Source organism: Liolophura sinensis, chromosome 1 (genome assembly GCF_032854445.1).
Source record: "Liolophura sinensis isolate JHLJ2023 chromosome 1, CUHK_Ljap_v2, whole genome shotgun sequence".
Classification (NCBI taxonomy): domain Eukaryota; kingdom Metazoa; phylum Mollusca; class Polyplacophora; order Chitonida; family Chitonidae; genus Liolophura; species Liolophura sinensis.
Window position 1 is genome coordinate 83,520,237 of NC_088295.1, and position 24,081 is coordinate 83,544,317.

General features: G+C 38.4%; 2 protein-coding genes across 3 annotated transcripts; one reads left to right on the forward strand and one right to left on the reverse strand.

Annotated features, from left to right (window-relative positions):
* Window positions 1-5,412: 5,412 nt before the first annotated feature.
* Window positions 5,413-18,782, reverse strand: LOC135482034 (uncharacterized). The gene is made up of 13 exons (XM_064761856.1): window positions 18,678-18,782; window positions 16,821-16,951; window positions 16,486-16,671; window positions 16,177-16,231; window positions 15,513-15,620; window positions 14,940-14,987; window positions 14,028-14,182; window positions 12,917-12,980; window positions 11,006-11,153; window positions 10,519-10,576; window positions 9,936-10,007; window positions 7,270-7,345; window positions 5,413-6,464 (listed from the first exon to the last, which is right to left on the reverse strand). Exons 3-13 carry the CDS (start codon window positions 16,565-16,567, stop codon window positions 6,404-6,406), a joined length of 927 nt encoding a protein of 308 aa, XP_064617926.1. The 5' UTR covers window positions 16,568-16,671; window positions 16,821-16,951; window positions 18,678-18,782; the 3' UTR covers window positions 5,413-6,403.
* A 198-nt stretch (window positions 18,783-18,980) lies between these two features.
* LOC135461392 (uncharacterized) lies at window positions 18,981-23,963 on the forward strand. Of its 2 annotated transcripts, XM_064738461.1 has the most exons (4): window positions 19,027-19,072; window positions 19,483-19,541; window positions 19,946-20,084; window positions 22,420-23,963. In XM_064738461.1, the coding sequence occupies exons 3-4, from the start codon at window positions 19,955-19,957 to the stop codon at window positions 22,542-22,544; spliced, it is 255 nt and encodes an 84-aa protein (XP_064594531.1). In that variant the 5' UTR covers window positions 19,027-19,072; window positions 19,483-19,541; window positions 19,946-19,954; the 3' UTR covers window positions 22,545-23,963. The 2 variants fall into 2 exon arrangements, with proteins under 2 accessions (XP_064594530.1, XP_064594531.1); XM_064738460.1 differs by lacking the exon at window positions 19,483-19,541 and having other exon boundaries at window positions 18,981-19,072; window positions 22,420-23,961.
* Window positions 23,964-24,081: the final 118 nt, after the last annotated feature.

Consider the following 24,081-nt stretch of genomic DNA (forward strand, 5'->3'; position numbering starts at 1 on the left):
ATGTTTCACAACATGCAGAGTAAGACTTTTCGAACTGCACAACAGAATAAGACTCGCCACACGAGCATATGCCTATTCATGAAGAAAAAACCTGTTCATAAGAAATGGATAGTTCTACTCATCCGAATGTACTATTCACTGTTTTTCATGGTGTATGATTATTTTGCTGGACATAGTTAAGCAATTAAAAAGAACTGACTTCAAACACGAGTCCATCAACCATCTAAGATCAATGAGAACATGCATGTATGCTTTTTTTTAAAATATCGCGACAGTTAGAATTTCGGAATAGGGTAGTAAGGTAAAATCACACGTATATAAACGGTAAATGTGAACTTTTTACTCCATGCTAAAGATCTTCATGAAGTTGGAAGGTGTCACCGTTTTAATCATTTTGCTAGGAACATCATTGGATTAAGTCGTTTCAAGCAGCTACTATATACCATACAACCAAATCTTGTTGCAACATGAAACTGTATGGTATGTGCCATTGACAGAGAATGGATGAAGTTATTCATTCATTAACTTGATAAGTGTTAAATGGCGTTTTCAAGAAGTTTTCGATTATGTATGACCGCGATCCGATTTATGGGTGGATGAGTAAACCACCGCTCTTCGGCAGGCACCTGATACGTCCTCTGACTTAAAGTCGCAGCCAAAAATGCAAGAGCTGGATTTGAACACGCGACCTCAATGGACAAGGCCAAGTTATATTTTAAGAACAGTTTGGTTTCACCAGACACACATTTATTATATAGTGGTGAGCGTTTTAAGTTAATAGCAGATATATAATGAAAAGATGAGCCCGTAGAGCCGAGTGAAAAGGTCATGGACTCTTTATTTTATAGGCATTAAGTAAAGTCATTCAAGTTTTACAATCGTGAGATAAATATCTAGAGATGGCAGTCTACTGTGTCCAAATACCAAGTAAACCATGCAAAGAAGAATGTAACCAGTATATTACCAAGATACCTGATTTATGGAATCGCTGAAGAACGTTTTGCTACAGTGTGAGGATATTCGTTTATACATGTGTAGACATCCTCAGAAGTTCCGTACCAAGAAGGCGCAGAGATGTAAACTTCAAACATAGCCTTTCGTGGGTGGGCATATATGAGCTTGTCTATATAGATTGAAAGATAAAGGGTTCCAAAAAAGAAACTCATACGTACATTTTCACATAATTCTGCTTTTAAAAAAAAGGATAATTAATTTAATAAGTTCTATTTTCAGTAAAGTTACACAACCAGAATTTGAGAATGTTAAAATAAGCGGCAGAAGTTCATTCAGCGATGGCACCTCGTCACAAGGCGGCGTTCATCACAGCTACTTGTGTCATGTCAATTTTGCGTTCCTTTTTTGGTAGAGTATTAGAGTTGGTTGCTGCATGTGTAGGATACCTTATCAGCTTACACAATTTGGGGCCACTTGACGCTATATCTGGCACTAAAGTAGATCGCGATTGCGAAACATACCATATTTTAAGTCCAAAGGTATGAGTCATTTACGGTCTCATTTACACGATTACACAATGTTTAAAAATAGTTAAACTGATACAATTGTGATTAAACTTGGTCGGTTAACTGAAATTTGTAAACTGCACTGAACCGTTCGGTTGCACTAATCTGAAGCATAGCGGTTTGACGAACATCCACGTCCATTTGTACTCAAACTGCGACCTGTATATCTGTGTACATCATATCAGAAGAACATTTATATTAATATTCTTCTGACTCTCCAGACTTCCAAGGAAATGCACCTGTCCTTCTGGATTATATCCAGGGAAACGAATCTTTGCCTTCAAAATAAGCTGGAATATTTTCTACTAGCTGACCTTCATGAGTAAAATGATTAGTTTCGGCCATTTTGTCCAAAGATTAGATAACTTGAAAATAATAATTTTCCGTAAAATCAGCTGATATCATATGATCAGCTGTAATTGATTGTCTTCAGGTTTAATTCCCCGAGGGCCATGTCCGTTGATCAGCGCGAAGAACAGCCACCATCAATCTACCAGGGTTATACGTAGTTTCAGAAATTAGCCCTGTAACTGCAGTAATTGTATAAAAGGCACTACAAATTATATTTTACTCCCTATTGAATGGCAGCATGTTTGCCAAGATATCCACTTGTGACATTATTGAGTTAGGGCGCGCATTATCATTTAATGGGCAAGGTCAACGTGATACTGTTCAAGCTTAAAAACAAGTTGTTACAGGACATAAAGGCAAATTTTGCAGCTATTCATATTATTAAAAAGTTTGAATGTTATTTACATTTCAGCCTTGGCCTGTGACAAACAGCTTGCTTCCTGATTACAGGTATTAACAAACTCTGTAATGTGATCATTCAGTTCATCTGAATAACACATTAGCTTCAGGCGAGTCCTTAACAGGCTGGTATTAAATCCTCAGAGCAAGTCACAAATTTGTCACGCAATGTTTATCCCTCTGGACTTACTCGACTGCTGTATCTGTGAAGAAAACATTACAATTGTCCTGTTTACTCTGCGGACATTAAGCCTACTGAACTATAGGATGTACCCGTAGCATACACATATCCATTTTCATGTAAAAGGATAACAGGCAAACCACGAGCCTGTTTTAATGAACTAACCGCTGATTCGCGATCATTAACCGAGCAAGGGAGAAACTTTTCTTTCGTTCATTGAATTTCTTAAAAGCCGAGGAAAGAAAACCGTCACGAACGTTGACGAACAATACTGGCTGCACAGATACACATACGCCCTTGTGACTAAATCCTTGGTAAAATTAGATAACAATTTTATTTTTGTTTTGAAGAACGAAGGTAACTGTTCTCTTTAATTGGTGCAATGATTCCCTCCGATTGGTTTACCGAAGGCCAAGCAGGTGTTTATTACACGTCAACGTGTGAACATCGTTGGATGCTTCCTAAAGGAATTTAGACCAATTCGTGGCTGTTTCTCTCTACTAAAAATAGGAGAGCTGTATGTAGCATTCGGTTGTAATAGATTCAAGTTTAATCATGCAGTTATCCATTATCTCTTTTTAGTGTGTGCTATAGTGTTCCGCATACAAATGCATAACAGACTGAGGGTTGTGTCGTTTTGACCAGGTGATAAGTCCATGTTATCTAGGTAGTCTGGACACACCCATTCATAAAGTTGTTTGATCTGTACCAGATAACGGGAGCTATACCTGCGCAAATGTAGGTCGTGGACGCAAATCTGGGAGTTAACAGTGGGAGACATGGAGCAATGTTTACCTGAAAAGAGTTCACGTATAAGATCAGATTAAACCGTATAAGTAACGGATCGATGTAGTGCTATCAGTCCTACACACACAGAAGTGCACAGAAATCTCACGCTCAGCTTGGACCGCTTGAATAATCAATCGGTAAATAACGTAAAACGAGGACAGGCGCGCGCGCTTGCATAATATTCCCGCTCATGTTTTTCAGATGAGTACATAATCTAAACATTACAATGACCTGTTTGTTTTTGGTTTATTTCATGCAATAACCTTATCAGCGATGACACTCAAGGTTCATTTCCAAACACCACAGCTATTTCACAATGTGCATTGTACAGTCATTTATTGTTTGTTCTCCCCCCAGACATGTCAAAACTTGTGAATAAAGGCGTTGTCCTTTACCAGTGCACCCTCTCACCATTGAACTCGTGACTTTGAATCAGTGACTATTTGTGACTAATAACTTCCACGCGGACTGACAGGTTCACGCTTGGCTATATACTGTGACTCTTTGTCAAGTACTAGAGAAACATCCTGATCTAAAATCGTAGATCAACCAGCGATGAACAGTTTTGATTGAATGATTGATTGATTGCTGTTTACACTTGTGTGGAACAATATTTCATTAACATGATGGTGGTATGGTTTACGGGTAGTGGAAACAAGAGTGCCGGAAGTAAACCACCAGCCTTCAAGAAACAAAACTCCTGACTTGAAGTTGCATCCAAACCAGCGACAGCTTAACCGGATTTGTGAAGTGCCTGATATTTGCAGCAATCCTGCGCTTCCGTCAGCAAGGCCCCAAAGCTCGATTAGAGCATGGGTCATTGGTCAGGGCCAATCGGCTGGCACAAGACCAACGTTTCAGTCGAATGATGGTCCCTTTGTAAAAACACATGACCAGTGATTTAGTAATGTTGTGCACATTTGTCAACAAGAGTATTCTACTCATTGTTAACTGGAAGAAACTGAAGAAAGTGAAGGCATTGGAGTGAAAATTAATACGGTACATTTTTCTAACTAATCAGGTGACTCCAGTTTTATCTTGTGTTTTTACCGGTGGGGAGGGGGGAGGGAGGGATAGTGTGGTGCACTATCAAGAAACAAAATAGAAGCCAAACTTGTTTGTCTCATCTATGTGTTTTTATGATTTTCCACTTTTTCCTGGCTTTGCGATCATGTATATATGTCTTCAAGAGGAAAACTTGCAAGGATAATCCACATTTCCACAAAATAGACGATTTTCAATTTTTTTTCATTTTATACCCCCCTCACACAAAAAAAACGATTTAAACAACAGCTAAAATTGGTGTGGCCTAAGTTGTGAAGTAAGTCATCATAAAATATCTTTAACTAAATGTAGTCAGATATTTCTATTATAGGATGAGTATTTCTTGACCACAGCTTGGACGTCTGACTATGGCGGTATTCAAACGTTTGAAGGAAAGACATTAAAATTCAATCTGAAAAATCTATAGCATGTATTCTATAAACCAAAAGACACAATTAAATACATTACTGTTTTATAACTGAATGTCCTTGGATGAATACTTTTCACAGAAACCTCTATACATATTTATTTATTTATTATTTGATTGGTGTTTTACACTGCACTCAAGAATATTTCACTTATATGATGGCAGCCAGCATTGTGGTGGGAGGAAACGGGCAAAGCCCGGGAGACACCCACAATCCTCCGCAGGTTGCTGGCAGACCTTCCCATGCACGGCCGGAGAGGGAGCCAGCATGAGCTAGACATGAACTCACCATGACCGCATTGGTGAGAGGTTCCTGGATGATTAATTGTGCCGCGCTGTCGCCTCGGCCATGGATGCCCCCTAAAGGCATATCACGTGTACCAGAGAAACCTACCATTACAAACATTTGGGAGGTAATATTCAAGATAATATTTGTTCAAACCTTAAAAAAAGTCTAATGTAGAAAAAAAAATTATTACTTATTCCTCACAAAACCTCTTAACTTGTTGACAAGTATTCAGCTGACTTCAGAGTGAAGTAATCCGTTAGTAATAATTCAATGCCAGACATAATTTTGCAGGTGTTAAGTTCAAAAAGTTCAAAACTTACTTTCCGCATACCTCAGTAAAAGTGAATGGGGCCAAGTGGAAGATATGAATCCACATATAAGCACACTTTAAATCAGTCTTAGTAAAAGAAAATATTTTATGATCTACAAGGAAGTTTACTTACATGAATCAGTACAAAATTACTATAAATTCTGATAGGCTATGTCAACAAACAATGTTCTCAATGTCATCAAGGTACATATACGACCGACTACCACCCAAATACATCAGAATTTGACATAATGGCACAGAAACATGGACGGAATGTCGGAATACATTTACACATATAAATAGACAGATATCCATTCAGCACTTTCAAACACAGACCTTCATGGAAAAAATGTTCAGCAAATAATAAATAATGCATTTCCATTATTTTCATGATAACTGATAGATAATGGAATTGTTGTCAGTAAATAATGTGATTCCCGTCTGTATTCACATCTTTTCCATATCAGCTCCTCTGTTCTGAAGTACATGGACATACATATATGGTGTTCCAGGTTTTAATATCTACAACTCATTACATTCAAACATCTTTGTTACAGCTCCATCCAAGGCCTGCTTCACACTCTATAAAATGACACATAATGTCGCATATCACGGAGACGTACAAATATTTTGTATCAGTATACATAAGCTTCAGGCATGAACATGTGGGTCAAACAGTCCAATAATTCCAGTCACTCTGAGATCTTCCAATTACACAGTGGCAGATGCGGACTAATACATGTACCACCCAACTGATTCTTATTTATTTATTGATTGGTGTTTTACACTGTGCTCAAGAACATTTCACTTATACGCCAGCAGCCAGCATTGTGGCAGCAGGAAACCGGGCAGGGCCCAAGGGAAACCCACTACCATCCGCAGGCTAATGTCAGACTTTCCCATGTACGGCTGGAGAGGAACTTCTGGATCATAGTACATCATGCTGGTGTGGCATGTCCAAATGAATCAAGACCAAATGGAGCAAATTCAAAATCAAGTACACCTGACTCAGCATTTTGGTTAAAAATGACACTTGGTTTGCCTCTACCAATCACGGCCTCGAATTAGTCAAGGGTGATGAAAACTTTCACTTTCAATTAGACTGATCTTCTTCATCCTCCTCACTGGATGAATCCTCAGAGTCAGAATGCTCACTGAAACACAGAAAAGTTCCTAAAAATGAACATTTGATCTATTTGACTGTTGTTTTATTGTCATACCTGATACAATGGCAGTCAGTTTTCTGGGTGGAGAAAAGTGCCCATTCTTTAGCTAAACCAGCGTTAGTCTGAAAGAACTCCATGCTTACTGTCCGCAAAGCTCCACACAATGAGAATGGGGTAATCTACAAATTCCCTGCGCAAGGCCAAGTTTGAACCGCCACCTCCTGTTTCCTAGCCAATGAAAGGCAAGTACCACTCACCAAGAGCCCGCTCCCCCAACAATGAAGAGTACCTCCAGTAAACACATTGTTATTTAGTGCCTTCACATCAGACACTGTACAGTAGTTATATGAACACAATCATGGTTTGAAAGTAATACACTCTATCACTGATTACTGATACAAAAACTCTGGAGATTATGATCAGTGATCAAACTCATATTATTTATAAGATAGCTTGTGATTTCAGTCAAAGCCAAATATATTTCACTTGTATAGCAATAGTCAGGCTTCTGGGCGAAGGAAACTGGGCAGAACCAAGACAGAAAGCAATGTTCTTTCCCAGGTACATGACAAATCTACCAACTCAGGACAGCATGATACTAAGGAAGTCTAGGTAGCAAGGTTAAATCATTACATTTATTTATTTGATTGGTGTTTTATGCCTTTCTCAAGAATTATTTATTTATATGATGATGGTCAGCATTATAGTGGGAATAAACCAGGCAGGGCCACAACCATCTGCAGGGTGTCTTGCCAGTATTTACAATAAAATCAAAATAAAATTTCCATCTCACCTGTTGCTATCATCATCGTCATGTTCATCTTCATCATCATCTTCATCAGATTCACCCTCACTATTATTATCTTCTTCTACAACAACCATTATAGCAAACCCTCAATATTATCAAAATGATGAATGTGTGCATTAAAATCCATGTCATTCAATAAAAATCAATTATTCTGCTTTTGTGGCAGGATCTTAAGAATCGGATTTCACAGACTATGTTTAAGGGACACACAGCCGAAAGAATTCTGAATGCACATCTCACGTATGGTGTGAGGGGTGAGTCATGTCAAAAAGCTTCAGTGAGCAACGAAATGTTAGCACTAGTACCATCTCTACATATTCTCTACCAGAATGCATGTGAGAGTATGACATGCCAAAACACCTGGATTGACGTTAGACGGTGGACGGGAAACAAATAGGCCAACACTGATAAGCATGAGGTCTTTCAAAACATCACAGAATACATGTCTAGTGTACTGTATATAAATACCCATATGTGTTTTAGAAGCACATATAAATACAACACTTCACTGCTCTGATTAGGCTGCAAATTAGGCTCAGTTTTACAGGTTTGTCCTTGTTGGAGTCAGAATAAGAACCCGTAATCACACCTTATCAGTGTAGGCCTTCATAATTTAACAATAGCATTCATTCTATGGAAATTTGGGCGGAGGAGGTGCCAAACTATAACCTATTGAGTATTCACGTGTAAACGGCTGAGTTGTATTGATATCATGGCTAATCCCTGCCTTTCGCACAGCTCTAGGTATAGTCTTTAAGTTTCAATATAGTCTAGGAGACCCGTAAATCACAGGAGGGATCTGATCTGACCACCTAATGTTTTGGCAATTGTCTTTAATTCTACTCGCTGTAAATGGGTTACATGTGTTGCGTAAACCACTGAAACACATGACTACATGGCTTTACTGAAATGGTTTAGTAGCAAAGTCCATAGTGGCCTCACGAAAAATTACTGTACATGCATTTTACTCGGCACGTGACAGTATGTAAATTAATGGACCTCCATCTGCTAGTCTTGACTCGGTGGGAGATTTCACAACAGAGACTATTCCAAGGGGGCAGGTCAATGAAAATAAATGCATCTAATTGGTCAGTGTTGAACCACATTAGGCACACGTGACTCTGAGTTCTCAGTCCTGTGCATAGCAATTGGCTGTCACAACAATGCAAAAATGAGGTTAGAACATATGGTATATTTAGTTTCGGAAACTTTGTTGAAATGTGTGTTGAACTGAAGGTACCCAATTTGAAAAGGAGGAAAAATAGAATTCTTCTCAAATGTGAGGACAGTCTTGATTGTAACAAAATAACAGGTGCCCCCAACTTAGACTGTGCGGAAGTAACCTATGGAGGAAATTTTATATCATTTTCCAGAAATTATTTCACAGGTCAAAAAAATTTTTTTTCTACGACAGACAGACCCAACTTTTAGAAAAAGTCAATGGCTTGTTACGTGCCACAAACAACGTTTCAATCAGCATATAGGGGGTCCAGGCATACCCCATGTGACGAGCACCAGCAGTCAGACTGTCAGTGGGAACTACTGCACAGCTGGGGGCTGATCAGTCTCCTCTGTCAGTTTCTCTGGCAACTCCAATCGGCTAAACTTTACAGTCAGAAATTTTCAGTTAAAGTCTACGTGATTTACAGTATGCTCACGGATCACACATTAAACAATACCATACACTGAAAGTAAATGATAAGTCTAGTAAACCAAATATAATCTTCCTTTCTATCGATAATACGTGGTAGACCACATAATTACAACACAATACAGTGTCCAACATTTCAAGTTCCCTGAACACCTCACATTGTCTAGATCACAGCTGCTAAAGCGTCCGCTTCAGAAGCGGTAGATCCAGGGTCAAAAGGTGTCAAGTCACACCTAAGACTTTAAAAGAGGAAGTTGAAACTTCCTCACTTGGCGATCAGCATGAAGGGGATAGTGCAACAACTGGTTGACCCATATCAGTATAATGGTTCGAGTGGGGCGGTTTACTTGCGTTCGGTAAGTCGTCTCAGTGATGCAGCACAAGATAAAAGAGCGGTGGAAATCCGCCCTGCAACAAAGAGGCACATTACATGCACTTTAAGGATTCCTTCGTCGTCATATGACAGAAAAATTTTTAAGTATGACGATAAACCCCAAGCACTCACTCACTCACATTGTCTAGACCACAAGGGGAGGTAACTAATTAAAAAAAACAGGCTTTCTAAATACGGTGATTTGAGTGAGTTGATGGTCGATGGGAAACCCCACATAAAAGTGAACATTCGATTGTTCACTCAAAGTCAGATACGTGTCAGTAGGCATCTGAAAGTTTCAACTTGATACAGGCAGCGCAATTTTTTTGACGTTGGTAGTATGTCCCTGCAAATTGGACTTCATTGTGTACAATTTTTCAGATTCTGAGACCATACAAATTGTATCTGAAGTTGTCCACTAGAGTGTCAAAAGATATATAAATAAGAAATTTCACAGACCAGCCTTGATTAGACCTGTTACAGATCTCTCCATTTGCTGTACCTTGAAACAGTCTCACATACACTAAATCACCCACTGTTCATAAAGCAGAGAGATTACTTGGTGAAATATTTCAATGAAATTATAGGTGATATATTTCTGAATAACACTACAGATAGCAGACTAACCTTGCTGAAGTTTTTCTTGTATAAGTGGCTGGAACTTTAAAGCTTCTGGGTGTTCCGGCTCATACAGTAAGACTGGGAAAGTAAAAACATAGCTGTAACCTATAATATCCAGCCCACATTTCCTCACCCAAGTGTTCATCTAACATGTGAAAAGAAACTCTAACATGAAGACAGATTTTTTAGGGTAGAGAAAAGACTTTTTTTTCCTGGATTTTCCATTTTTGAGGCATATTTTAATTTCTTTATCAGTCCCTCTATCTTAGGCATATTTTCCGTCATTAATCAGAAATGTTTGTACAACACATTATCTGGATCTTCTCCTTTCCCATCCCCTGCTAGCCTTTGAGAAATGCTTTGACAACTATCACTGTTCACACCAACACTGCTGCTTAATGTCTGGATTGACCACTGGGGATTTTTCTTTTCAGAACAAATATCTTTTTTTTTTTGAACTTTTATATGTCCAGACCTATTATTCCATGTATGAGACCAAAGGGTTTTAGGGTTGGCTCAACTTAGCAAACACAAATATCATGACCATGTCGGCACCATTTGAGCATTGTCTTTACATGTCAATACTTACTCATTTTGCACAGTTTCTCAGCATTTTTGTAGTCTTTTTCCATCAAGCATCCCAAAAACTGAAAAAAGAATTGTGTGAGTTGCATATACTGTATCAAGCATACTTGTAATGCTTAGCTGTAAAGACACAGTGGAGGACACAACTTATGGTGATGTGAAGTGAGTGTTACTATCAGGGTTAAGTTTTCCATGAGATGCACCCATGAGCGCTGAGTATTATTCAACAACAACATTTGATACTAGTGATTGGCCTTGTACACAACCACGGTTCCTCATACATTCTCTGTACAAAGTGGAGACTTCTGTTTTCAACTATTTATAAATTAACAGTACATGACAAATTGTTGTTTTGTATTCTTGTTAATACCAAAGAGTAACTGAGCGTTTGATCTGTACCATTGAAAGCACTGTGTGACACCTATGTCTGATGATGTACTGATATCCTTTTACAAAAAGGATGTATACAAAAGTGAAATTGAATACCTCACCTCCATTAGTAACTGACTTGGGGCCTTATTTCTATCCTCCCTCTCATCACCATCTTCATCATCATCATCATCGCTGTCTTCCTCTTCTTTATCATCAGCATCATCATCAGGGTTCACCTGATCACTTCTGTGACTTTTGAGCTCATCTCTGCAAAGCAACAAGAAACATACGTGGCAATAATGTCAGTTTTACAAAAAATGGCAAAAAGGAAGAATGATACTGTTGATTACCTAATTTACCAAAACCTTTCCTAAAATTCAAATGCTCTGTGCAAAGCGTCAAAATGGATAAAAGGCAAGGTAAAATTACCGAAATCTGAAGGCTGTAATAAAAAACATGACTGAGTGTAGTTGGGGACTTCTTTGTTAAACAGAGGGCAAAGAAAGGAAACAGATATGCCAGTCCTCGATTTGCTTGTACTAGGGTATGGTGAGAGAAACAAAGAAACAGTAGAGAAGTGGGAATCGTTGCAAAAAGGCGAAAAATATGGTACCGTAACACAAAGACAGACTTCAGACTGCTTCATGAGAAAATGAAACAGAGTATACATGGACAATGTACAAGTACTTTGTTACAGATGGGCAAGGTGGTATGAGAAAGCATATAGTGTGCACCTTTGGAGCACTTTGTTACAGGTGGGAAATGTGGAATGAGAGAGCAGATAGTGTGCATCTTTGGAGCACTTTGTTACAGGTGGGGAAGGTGGAATGAGAAAGCAGACAGTGTGCATCTTTGAAGCACTTTGTTACAGTTGGGAAAGGAGGTATGAAAGAACAGACAATATGCATTTTTGAAGCACTTTGTTACAGGTGGGACAAGGCCTTAAGACAGAACAGAGATTATTACCCCTCAGATTGATTTGTTACTTTAAGCATATGTTAACAAAATTAACTAGAATTTGTAGGAAAATGATTTATTTTGCAGATAGGGAAACACATGTATGGCAACTGCAGAATTCATGCATTCACTAGGAATGAAAGAAAGTTGAGTGCATGCTTGAAACATATCAATTCCTGTATGAAGTACGTCAAGGAAGAAACTCCTTACATAGCAAAATGTACCAGAAGAAAAATAATGAAGTCTGAATAATAATGAAGTCTGGAACATTTCTTTACTGGTGGCAGACATGGTTAGAGAGCAAATAAATGCATGAATGCAGCTTTGTATGCTATGTTATCATTCACAGTAGATCACAGATCTGTTTCAATCTTCCCAGTTTAGCTTTCAGAAATACAGATCTGTACTCTTCCCTTTACTAATCTGGAACTTGGTTATTCTGTGTGCGCTGTCCTCAAAGCTGTATGAGCTGTCAAAGCTGTATGATACAAAAACATGTTTTCTGTACCCCTTCAGTAATTCTTCATATCACTTAGGTATTCATGAATAATAAAGACCATAACATCACAATCAACACAAATGTATCTGTTACATCGGCAGCAAGCCAAACTTCGCTAACCACCAGTTTCAATTATAGTCGGCCGCACTCGGTATCATCCAGAAAAAGATAAACTCGTGTAATGATTTCATTGTAACTAATGAGATAAATACCATCTAAAAGGGTGATTGACTTTAATTTGTGTGTTACTAATGAACAGAAATGAACTATAATACATTATATTGAGAAAAAAGTTAATTCTAATCTTGGGGAATGGGTGTGTCGGTAACATTTGTGTTATTTGCAATGTTATGGTCTTTATTATTTCCACATAATGAGGTGATATGAATTCAGAATTACTTTAAGATTACAGGACATCTCTTTTTGTGGCTTATAGCGTTGACACTTTGGAGACAGCACACATGACAGGATCTAGTTCCTGGTTAGTGAATGTGAATGGTTCACAGCACTTAATGTGAAAGTTAAGCTGGGAACATGGCCAACTGATCTTAGAGCTACCATCACAGTAACATACCTTGGTTTGTTTTGATCCAGTTCAGTAGGTGGAAGATCAGAGTCAGCTGGTCCGGAATTATTCTCTGGAATAGAAGTACATGTACATGTATGTATGTGTATACAGACAGGCATCATCCACCCACAAATAGCCCACTGGGAATGGGCACTGTTTCAATACAGCGTCAAAAACTGAATTTACATGTATATGTTATGTCTAAAATGGGTTACAACACATTGTATTTTTTTTTTTTTTTTTTTTTGATTGGTGCTTTACGCCGTACTCAAGAATATTTCACTTATACGACGGCGGCCAGCATTATGGTGGGTGGAAACCGGGCAGAGCCCGGCGGAAACCCACGACCATCCGCAGGTTGCTGGCAGACCTTCCCACGTACGGCCGGAGAGGAAGCCAGCATGAGCTGGTCTTGAACTCAACACATTGTAAGCCACTTACATATTTATACAAATGTGAAATGCAAGTCACATTTTTTTAAGTTGCTTACTGTCACACTTTTATTACGCAGCTGGATACAATGACCCTTGGCTAATTATATTCCGCGTTATACAGGCAAATCTGTTCATATATTTTTTTTTTCCGAGTGGTCTTTCACTTATATAACGGCAGCCAGTACTATGGTGGGAGGAAACTTGTTCATATAAGTAAATAACAGAAAATGCGTACAGTCCAGTATGACCACAATAAAATCCACAAATTTATTCATTTATTTCATTGGTGTTTTATGCTGTATGCAATTATATTTCACTTATACAGCTGTGGCCAGCATAATTGCAAGAGGAAACCAGACAGAAACCAAGGGAAACCCACAAAGACCTGCAGGTTGCTGCAGGACCAAATATATTATGTATCATAAAGCTAAACTTAAACATAGAGCTAACATCTTAAATATATGTATGTTGTTTTCCTTACATCTGTGCATTACTGAGTGTGAAGTGAACTATAATTCACTATCTGACTGCACCATTTTGAACCAAAACTCTTCTCTGTCTGGGCTGTAACTGGATAACTTGTGTCGTAACAACATTGATTCTCGGAGAAATATCGCATTTCATTCAATCTACACTGATGTATTGTTCTTTTTTTACCTCAATACATCTATGTTCACACTTACTGTTTGAACACAGGGGGTAACCGTCTGCATTGCATCTTGCAGTGTGAGTTCTGCCAGAGTGGTCTCCCCTGTTTGCGACTTGTTTCACTTCTTCCGGGTGTGGCTTGTTGAGTTTTGACGTCACAGACTGAACATCTCCATAGAAACCATTAAGCCTGAATAGTAATATTACAAAGTTAGAAAATGTTAGGGCACTGCAACATGTAAGAAATGTACAGTACATGTGTAACATAAATACGGATTTGAGCATCAAGTAAGTTTAAAATAAATCAGTAGTCCCTATATCTTTACCTGTAGATGGTTGTTTTTAATTATGGGATTAAAGGGATAGAGAATCGATTCTAATTGGCTGGTGTGAGAGACAGTTAAGTCCAGGCTATGCCTTGTCTATGCTGAATGTTAGGTATGGTACGTCTATTCAAGCATGACTTGCCCTCGGGCCGTTCATGGGAAGGTCTGCCAGCAAATTGGCAGATGGTCGTGGGTTTCCTCCAACCATACTGATGGCTACCCTTGTACATGTGATTATGACGTAAAACAAGAAACCCTATCTCTTATCTCAGCTAATCAGCATCGATTCTTTATAACTTTAAGCGCAACTACGGTAACAATCTGAAAGGTGTATGCCTCATCAGGATCTGTGAGCCTAGCTCAGTGTGACAATGATGTTTCACACAAAGGGACAGAGAAACTTTGTTGTCAGTTAACTATTGGTGACAACTACCACAGTTATTTCTGGCCTTCACACAAAGGAAGGTAAACACTAATATAGACTCATCACCTTAGCTTTACATATGTCTTCATATCAATAAAACAGTACCACAATAAATGAAGAACCCTGGAAATCCCTAACTTTTGCCAAGTTATTTCTGTGTGATGAAAAGAACGTTGATCAAGAATTTCATGCCTTACCTCCTGGAAGCCTGACTGAACCCGCTATCTGGTCTCTCCTCAGTCTCTCTGCCAATGAAATTAAATTACCGATCAACAATGCATTAACACAAATCAAATTTATGAAGCAAAACTTCAACAACAAATTTTAAAACCCATTAGCAAACTTATTTTCCTTGTTATTTGTAAAATATATAAACAACAAAAGATTTTGATACATATTCGTCATCATTTTACAAAAGACAACAGAAAATAAAGATCCCAAAACATAATAGATTGTAATATTGTACCTCCATGTTGTAAAACACAACATGCATACATGTGCAGTTAACACATAAAAGACTCCAGGAACTTCTTGCACAAAGCAATTGCAGTTTAAGTTGACTAACAACCATGGTGACACATGTTAAATACATATGTTGCCATACATAGTTACGGTCAATTTAGCCTACAATCGCTTTGTGCAAGAGGCCCCAAACCTTGATTTTACGATTAAAGTGGTCGATCAAAAAAAGAAATACTTATACAATAAAAACCAGTAATTTACAATGAATATTTCCTTGAATTAACTTGACCAGTGTGTTAATGACTTACACGCCATCCTTGCGCCGCACTGTTGTGAGGAAGACTTGTTTGGTAGGGGTTGGAGTTCTTTGTGACAAACCTGAATCTAACCTGCCAACTCGGCTGCCTATCGATTGCCTGTTGTAAAATCAAAACAAGGACACGCAAGCTGAGTGCAGCTGTCTTTTTTTCTTCATTTTCTCTTACATCATAGAATTCTGTACTCACTAAAATGGAGCTCTGATACCTGCAGTTATCTCTTCTCAAAGGGATACAGAATCAATGGTTGACAGTGGGGATAGCATTTTCCGGGTTCCTTACATACCTACTTTATCCCTACATTAAACCTGTCAATGAAATTACTTATGAACAACAAATTTATCTACCCTAATTCTTCAACCTTTTCTCATATGAAAGTGCAACTTTCAGAGCAAAATGTACACTTATAATTTAATTTTGGAGACAAAACTACGTTGGTCGGATTGGCCATTTTCTGAATATGCTTGGATAAACATCGTGAAAACATTGAAGAAATACAGTATGTATTTATCTACATTATACCAGAGTAAACATGAAGCATTCTAATCAAACTGGTGCGTGTGCTACTTATTCATAATCAATAGGTGGTACAAGAATGTTGAATAAGTTGATAGACATATTTCATTCTTTACAGCCTTGACTGTTACACTTGTACCTCGATGATGGTCTGTAAACCATCTCCTGACTACTCTGTGAGCGCTCTACCACACCTAAAAAACAGAAACATATACAATATTCAAATGGCAGTTAATTTATCTCTCCTCAGACAAAACAATTCCTAAAACAAATCTTACTGTGGTATATCTTTAAAAAAAACAAATATCTGAGAAAAATAATGATAAAGCAATAAAAATTAGATAAAGAAAGGCATAAAAGAGCTCCTAAACACAAGATATGTAGTCACACAAGAATATCTGGAAACTGACACAGATTACTAGCAATCAATAAGTCATTCAGTAGATACCTGTTGACAAAAGACTGCCAGTGTTGTCATCTGCTTCTAACGTCATCAACGTGTTTGGTGTCCTCACTTGTCCACTAGCCATCTTCACAATTGTATGAAATATGAGGATCGCTAGTAAAACCACTAAATGTGAAGTGTCAACTTGACACGGCAATAGTGTCCCCCTATATCATTGAGATAATTAGCCTGTAGAACAAAAAAAAAAGTCCTAAAAAAGCATGTACATCAGATTCGTCAGCATCCTAAGAAAATCAGCTTAAAAGAGAAAGAAAACAAAAACTGTATTTCATGAGCATGGAATAGGTTTGGCAAATTGTTTACAATTTCATACTTACATATAATGACACACTGATTTCTGTGCGAAGTTGGTAGACTCCAGGATCACACCCAGGTTGGGTAATACCAAACACTTTAAAAATGGTACTTGCTGCTGCCTTGCGGGAGCAATTTACAGCATGGACTTGCCCTGCCACAAGAAGACACAATATATGTACAAACACCTAATGACTCCTTGCAGACATATGACTGAAAAACTGTTAAGTACAACCTTAAACCTCAAGCATATATGCACACCCTATTTCTCCTAATTTTGGGACACCTGGTCTGCTCCTTTTAGCCAATATATATGTATCTGTAGCAGAAATATTGAGTTTCTCACATGGTTACACCATCTAAATGAACAACATACTCATATCTTTACTTTTCCAAAAGGCTGGCACAGAAGTGTAATATTCTACTTTCAACACCCCTGATATCTGTGACAAAATTTAGAAGAATTAGGGTACATACTGATTCTGTGGTCAAACAATTCAATCAAATAAGCAAAGTGTGCAAGACTAAAGAACATATTTCCAAAATGAAGATAAAATGATCACAACATTTTTGGTGGGTTTTGGAGACAGTGTCACACATGTGTATAGGCATCAGCAGCTCACTGAAAATTGCAAAAGATTGACGATTTAGTAGTTGTTCTCATTGAAAAGAGCTTGAAGTTTTGTGATTAAGTCTATGGGAAGTATCTGATTGTCATTAGAGCAATGAAAGCACCAGCTGGTAATCTCTGCCTGAGTTGAGTGTCAAGTTCCCATTACATACACTGCAGAGGGTCAGATCAATCCCGAACCTACTTTTCACATAGGTCAATTAAATTACTAAAACATCAATAACAGGCTAACAGATGGTCGAATATATAATCACAATCAACATTAAATTTTCTTAAACTGACAACTGACATCAGCCACAGATTTAGATATAGTCTGAGATTGGCATTCGGCTTGGCAAAATTTGGTTTGGACAAGGATGGCCCCAAACTAACGTCAGAGCGCTCTTCATTTAAAACCCTGATGCAGTTATTTGCCCTTGTCAAATATGTTGAGGCTGTCAGAACAGGTGTTCACTCATGTCACCTAGAAAATAACATATCGATGCTGTGTTTATGATAAATCAACAGACAAAGAGATAAGGAACATACCAGTAAGCGTCTGCAAACTTAAAGCAGTGGAAATGTATTTGATAAATAAGTTTTGTCTCAAACGCCGTGACATATTACCAAAGCAACTGCATCAGGTTTTTAAATGGAGGGCGCTCTGACGTTGGTTTTGGGCCATCCATGGCCAAACAAAATTTTGCCAAACTTGACGTCTAGATATGTCTTTATTTAGTTGTGGAATGAACCTGCCTGAACTAATGTGTCGGATCCATGGCTATGGAAAATATACCACATCTGCGAAGATCCCTAGATGTCAACTGAGTGGTTCCCATAAACAACTAACTTGCTGAAGTCTCGACCAACTAAAAACGATCCTTGACAACCGCACAAATTCACAAAATAAATACATTTTCGGACAGTACACAAAAGGAAACTTTTGTCGTACCGGTACATGTTACGGTAAGTTAAAAGTTAAACAGTCGCCTTTGATGATATGACAGTTCTCCACCGGTTTCCCAATAAAGTTCAGGGTCGTCCCAAAGACCGAAATGACGGACCGCACAAGTGTAAAGACCGGACGCCCGACGCAACTGTATCTCGGTTTTTACGCCACTCCAGTCCGTTATTCCGGAATTTGGGCCGGACCCTAAGTCCGCCTGTCTAATTCTTAACGACGTTTTTGGCTGAAACTAAACAGTAAAATATCTTGAAATACACATACCACATACATATAAAATAACTAAACTAAATGAGCATCACGCACCAGGGATATCAGTTAACGTTGGCTTCCCTGTTAGCTACGAACTTATCAAAACAAACTCTCCATTTCACCTCATCAGTTTTCGTTTTCCTCCATGTTGTTTTGGCGTCCTTGGATTTGGTATCAGTGTTTATTCCTAGCCGTGTTTCGTAAAATAATATGACAAGAAAACTACATACCGTTTATTAGGTATATTTGTATATATACGTATAAATGGGTTTGCTTACTGAGCTTTTCAAATATATATCTAAGATAAGTTTCATTTGGATCTGTTTGTACCATCACGCGGCTACGTGATATGATTATGTCCCTTGAACAACGTGCATCTGTCCATGTGCAGACATTACTGTCAACAGCAGCTGATTGATATAAGGCTGAGGGCAGAGGAAATCGAAAGTGTAATCACTCCCACTGTTTAACAATACAGAGCATGTGCCAGTAGACTTTGCAAATAACCAGCTCATTGATATTGATAACGACGGGGGCCTGTGATGAGAATTCATTCTGTTTCTATTTTTTGGTTCAAATCCAGACAGTTGATTTTGTAAATAACCACTGTGTGTAGAATGGCTCTTTCTTAATGAGCATGTGATCAACATCTCCTGATCTTATTTTGTTCAGCATCATAATTCTTGGTTTCCACTTGTCATGAGACGGCCACATGATATTCCCCCAAACATTATGTGTGACCTGTTTTTTGTGTCAGATTATGGACATAACGTCTGAATTACTTGAGTTACTTAGAATTCAGTACGAAATTGTGGCCTAACATTTACTATTATTATCATTCTCATAATGATTTTTTCAGGTGTACACATGCTGTGCATGATTTTGGCCGAAGTTGTTGTGACAGTCTAATCAGTGCCTGTAACTGTCTTTTTCTCTGAAATGGAACCTTGTCCATCAGAGTCTATTTTAAAAGATAATATGGTGCAAAGATCTGCCTGTTTCTCCAAAGGGTTCACTTTCACATTTCCAGGACATATATGACATCTCCTGTAAAATATCCAGAGGCCCGGCCCCCTCCCAGCATGATGCTGACTGCTGTCGCATAAGTGTGTCGAGATATTCTTGAGTATGGCGTAAAACACCAATAAAATAAATAAATAAACATCTTCTGAGAGAAAAATGATATCATTGCAGAAATCATTTTCTTGTAAAATATAAGTTTTTTTTTCTGGTAGTGGTAATTTATGAAAAATTATATCTGTAAATATGTACTTTAATGTTTATAATAGGTTTCTCATGCTGTGTGTAAATTTGTTGTGCAGACTGTGAAGATGAGGAAGACCGGCATGTCCAAGGCTCGCTTCTATGACCGCCTCCACAAAGTGACTGTCTCTGGACTGATGGGGTTAACCCTGGTTGGCTGCTCTCTGTTGGTCTATAGGTTTTACAGATATTTTACAGGTACAAATACATGTAAATGTTGTTGACTTGCTGAAATTCAGCCACAAGATTATTTAGAGCTGAATTCAGCAGTTTCAGATTGCACTGACATTGGACATGCCAGAGCGTGCTGCATTTTGAAACCTGATGCAGTCATTTCCCCTTGTCAAATACATATACATATATGTTAGAGGATTGCAGTATAACTGGTCACCTTGAGCATATATACATGCATCCTTTGAAATAACTGATCCACTTTGTACTTGTGGTACGGTAAATAGACAGACAAAAAAGTAAAGAACATATAAACCTGCATGCAAAGCCATTGCTGTGGAGACATGTGAAATGTAATTTTCGTCTTGAATGCCTTCAGCTTTCCTCTCACCACTATGCTGACTGATGTCGTATAAATGAATAAGATTTTTAAATGGAGCTTGCTTTCCATCTATGGATAAGCAAAATTTTACCAAACGTAATGAAAGAGCAATCTCAGACTATGAATATAACAACTCTTTCCCACCTCCAAGCCCACATTACTCAGGCCACATTACTCAGGCCACATTACTCAGCCCACACATACTCAGGCCACATTACTCAGGCTACATTACTCAGCCCACATTACTCAGGCTACATTACTCAGCCCACATTACTAAGGCCACATTACTCAGCCCACATGGGGGGCCTCTGTGGCTCAGTGGGTTAGCGCTCTAGCACAGCGTAATGACCCAGGAGCCTCTCACCAATGTGGTCGCTGTGAGTTCAAGTCCAGCTAATGCTGGCTTGCTCTCCGGCCGTACGTGGGAAGGTCTGTCAGCAACCTGCGGATGGTCGTGGGTTTCCCCTGGGCTGTGCCCGGTTTCCTCCCACCATAATGCTGGCCGCCCGTATAAGTGAAATATTCTTGAGTACGGCGTAAAACACCAATCAAATAAATAAATAAATACTCAGGCCACATTACTAGGTCCACATGGCCTTGTTGTATGCTAATTGTATCGTGTGGTTTACATGTGCATGCCCATGAAAAGGGAGATAACAGTTTGTATAGTCAATGGACCGTCCACCAAATCTTCATAACAATAACATTTAGGATGTGATAATTGTGCTCTTTTCATGAAATCAAGGACAATGAAGCCTGACTTGTTATGATTCATAGTTGGTGAGGTTGCTCTCTCTATTGAGGTTGTTTGAGGAATTTCAGTTTAACTCTGGCTACATTATGACTTACCTCTGGAAGTCAGAGGAATAGCAGGAGTCAAATCACAGCACTTAATTACATACTAATTGTTTAAGGAACGGTTTTTATAGTTCCTATTTGATACCTTTTTGTTTCACTTTGATGTGGTCAACAGCATTTGTGGGGCTTTTATTAAATCGGTGGTTTACTGCGAGTATTCTGATTTCCTCCACCCATAGAACCGATCACTATCATATAAGTGAAAAAAGTGAATCCTGAGTATGATATTATAGAGGTAGTGCATGTTGTGAGGTGGGACATCAGGAATTGTCAGCTCAAGAGAGGTGATAGTCAATAAGGGCGAAGCCTGAGCTGAATATAACATGTCGAAAACTGACAATTCCTGATGTCCCTTTTCGAGTTGTACATTAAATCACAGAATTGGTACGTCGATAAGGGAGCTATAACCACCGTTTGGCTGTATACTTCACGAGCAAGCAGACACCACAGAGCTCTTGAAGGGAGATAACTGCTGTGGAAGAAACACACATGATCGTTGGATATTAGCACGAGATCGTTGGATATTGCCTCGTGAATGTGGGATAGTACTTTGTTAGCCTGACGTTGCATTCCTTGGTGCGCGTGATCGTTGTACATAATGTTTTGCGGAATATCATGTGGCCATCTCTCGACAAGTGGAAACCAAGAATTACAGTATGATATATAATATACAATAATCCATCATCAAGCAAGCTTTTCCAGTACTAATCACACAATGACTCCATGGGTAATTGACAAATTAGTGAGGTATTGCAGATCCACTGTGAGGCTCATGCCTAGCTATTTTACTTTGGTTATCCCTCTACTAGTTTGTATGCTGATCAGAAAACTGACAGTTAGCATTGGGCAGATTGAATATTGAAGCAATTATGTGTGCATGCTTTTGTATTATCGGATATAGAAGTCAGGTAAGAGTTGATTACAGCATATGGAAGTGCTTGACACAGAGAACAAGATGTCATACTGATTTTAGATTTTGTTTTTTCATTGAACTGCTTTTCTGTTTCTGTTAAATTTCTGGACGTACTTGTCGATGATTTTAAGATTTTGGAAAAGTAAAAGGTGTTGGTGATTACATAGATTGGTGTTGATGATTTCATGGTTTCAATGTTTGTTTTGCAGTGGTGAGACCACGTCAGTTAGAGCAGAAACGGCTGTTGGCAGAGGAAGGGATGACACAAGAGCAGTTAGAGAGAGAAGCCGAGTTACTGAGGAGACAGAGAGAGGCAGAAACTCTTAAATCTTAGGACTTTTCTTAGTTTATACACACAGAATCGAGGAAGGAATGTATATGATCATTGCATGTGTGAAACACATGTAGCAGACCTGTCACATAATGGAGTGAGATAATGGAAGTATTGGCTGTCATCAAAAGCCCTCTAGATGTGTATATTCTGTGTGCAGTGTCCAAATTCTTACATGTGATGTAGGATTTAATGGGATGTGTGTTGATATGCCATCACAATCCATCTGTCTTGACACTAGTACGATATTCCAGTCAATCAACTTTGCACCCAGTGCATCAGATATGCCAATGTCATGGAGGTTGATACATGAATAGCATGAAGTTTATTTTTGATTTAGAAAGGATACGTGAAATGCTTAGTTCTTATTCTTTACTATGGAGTATAGGATGTGGTCTAACATCGAAAAGGACAAAAAACTCTTCTCTATGAGGTGTGAAATGGCTTTAATCCACAGTTTTCCTAAAGCCCCAGCGGTCAGTCTGGAAATTAAGTAGCCTGCTGTGGTGACGACTCAATGTTGATAGCTGTCAATACAACTTTGTTGGTGATAAGCAGGTACAGCATTTTCAGTATGTTCATTGATGACATCATTTCTGAATATTGCCAACCATTGATGGAAAATATGCATAAGATAATAAATGTGAAATATGGCTGAAAAATTTTTTTTTAATTTTTTGTGGCATATGTTTCATCATTTTCCTTAAAACCACACTCTTCATTTTAGAGAGCGTTTTCATGTATCCTGTAATAAAGATATTTAACGTGAAACTTCTAAAAGCGCATTTTATATATAAAAGGTATATATTCGCAGAAGGCTGTATTTCCCTGTTAATTTGATCCTTTACACATTTGTAGAAGTAAAACTATACATGTATACCCTAAATGACCAAAAATTTCACCCATAAGAGTGCAGTTTTAAGAGGCAAATTAATGTCACAAAATATTATATTTGGCGCTGAAATTTACAATTTTCCAGTAGAGTTTTCCGGTCATCTCATCTTCCAAAACCTCAAAACACCTTTCTAAAATCAATAGAACTCTTAGACTCAGGGAAAAATGTCCAAGTTTGTCATGAATGAAATTTGTTATTGGACAAATCAACAAATATTCTAATTTTTGTCTGTATATTGTGAACATGCAGGCACTCTGTGTTAGTGCCTGTGCCAAGTACAATGACATTGGGGGCTTGTATAGTGACGGTTTTGGTTTCGAGTTGATGTGTACACCAGACATAATACGGGTGGAGAGGATATCGATATCCGGCATGTCTGGTCAACTGTTTCAGATAAACATATAATGGTGTATATCTTTTTATCAATTGTCTTGCAATGCTTTTAATCTCCTGATGTATTATTCTGTAATATGCAGTCAAGACAGGATTCATCCTAGAAACAGCAACACTTTCTTTTGAATGGTGTTGGAGCATAAGGAACACAGTGGAGTAATGCATGGCCTGCAGAGAAATCTGAGCAAGCCGAGATGCTGCAGAAATACTAGGATTGGTTATAACGAATGGCTGATTTCCACTGGACACCAC

Excerpts from the sequence above, each read along its gene's own strand:
- LOC135482034 (XM_064761856.1), bottom strand. The coding sequence starts at position 16,567 with ATGGCTAGTGGACAAGTGAGGACACCAAACACGTTGATGACGTTAGAA. Across the intron at positions 10,577-11,005 it reads CAAGTCAGTTACTAATGGAG|TTTTTGGGATGCTTGATGGA; the intron begins GTGAGGTATTCA and ends TTCTTTTTTCAG. Across the intron at positions 7,346-9,935 it reads ACAAGAAAAACTTCAGCAAG|AAGAAGATAATAATAGTGAG; the intron begins GTTAGTCTGCTA and ends TGGTTGTTGTAG.
- LOC135461392 (XM_064738460.1), top strand. The coding sequence starts at position 19,007 with ATGTGCAGACATTACTGTCAACAGCAGCTGATTGATATAAGGCTGAGG. Across the intron at positions 19,073-19,945 it reads GGGCAGAGGAAATCGAAAGT|ACTGTGAAGATGAGGAAGAC; the intron begins GTAATCACTCCC and ends TTTGTTGTGCAG. Across the intron at positions 20,085-22,419 it reads GTTTTACAGATATTTTACAG|TGGTGAGACCACGTCAGTTA; the intron begins GTACAAATACAT and ends TTTGTTTTGCAG.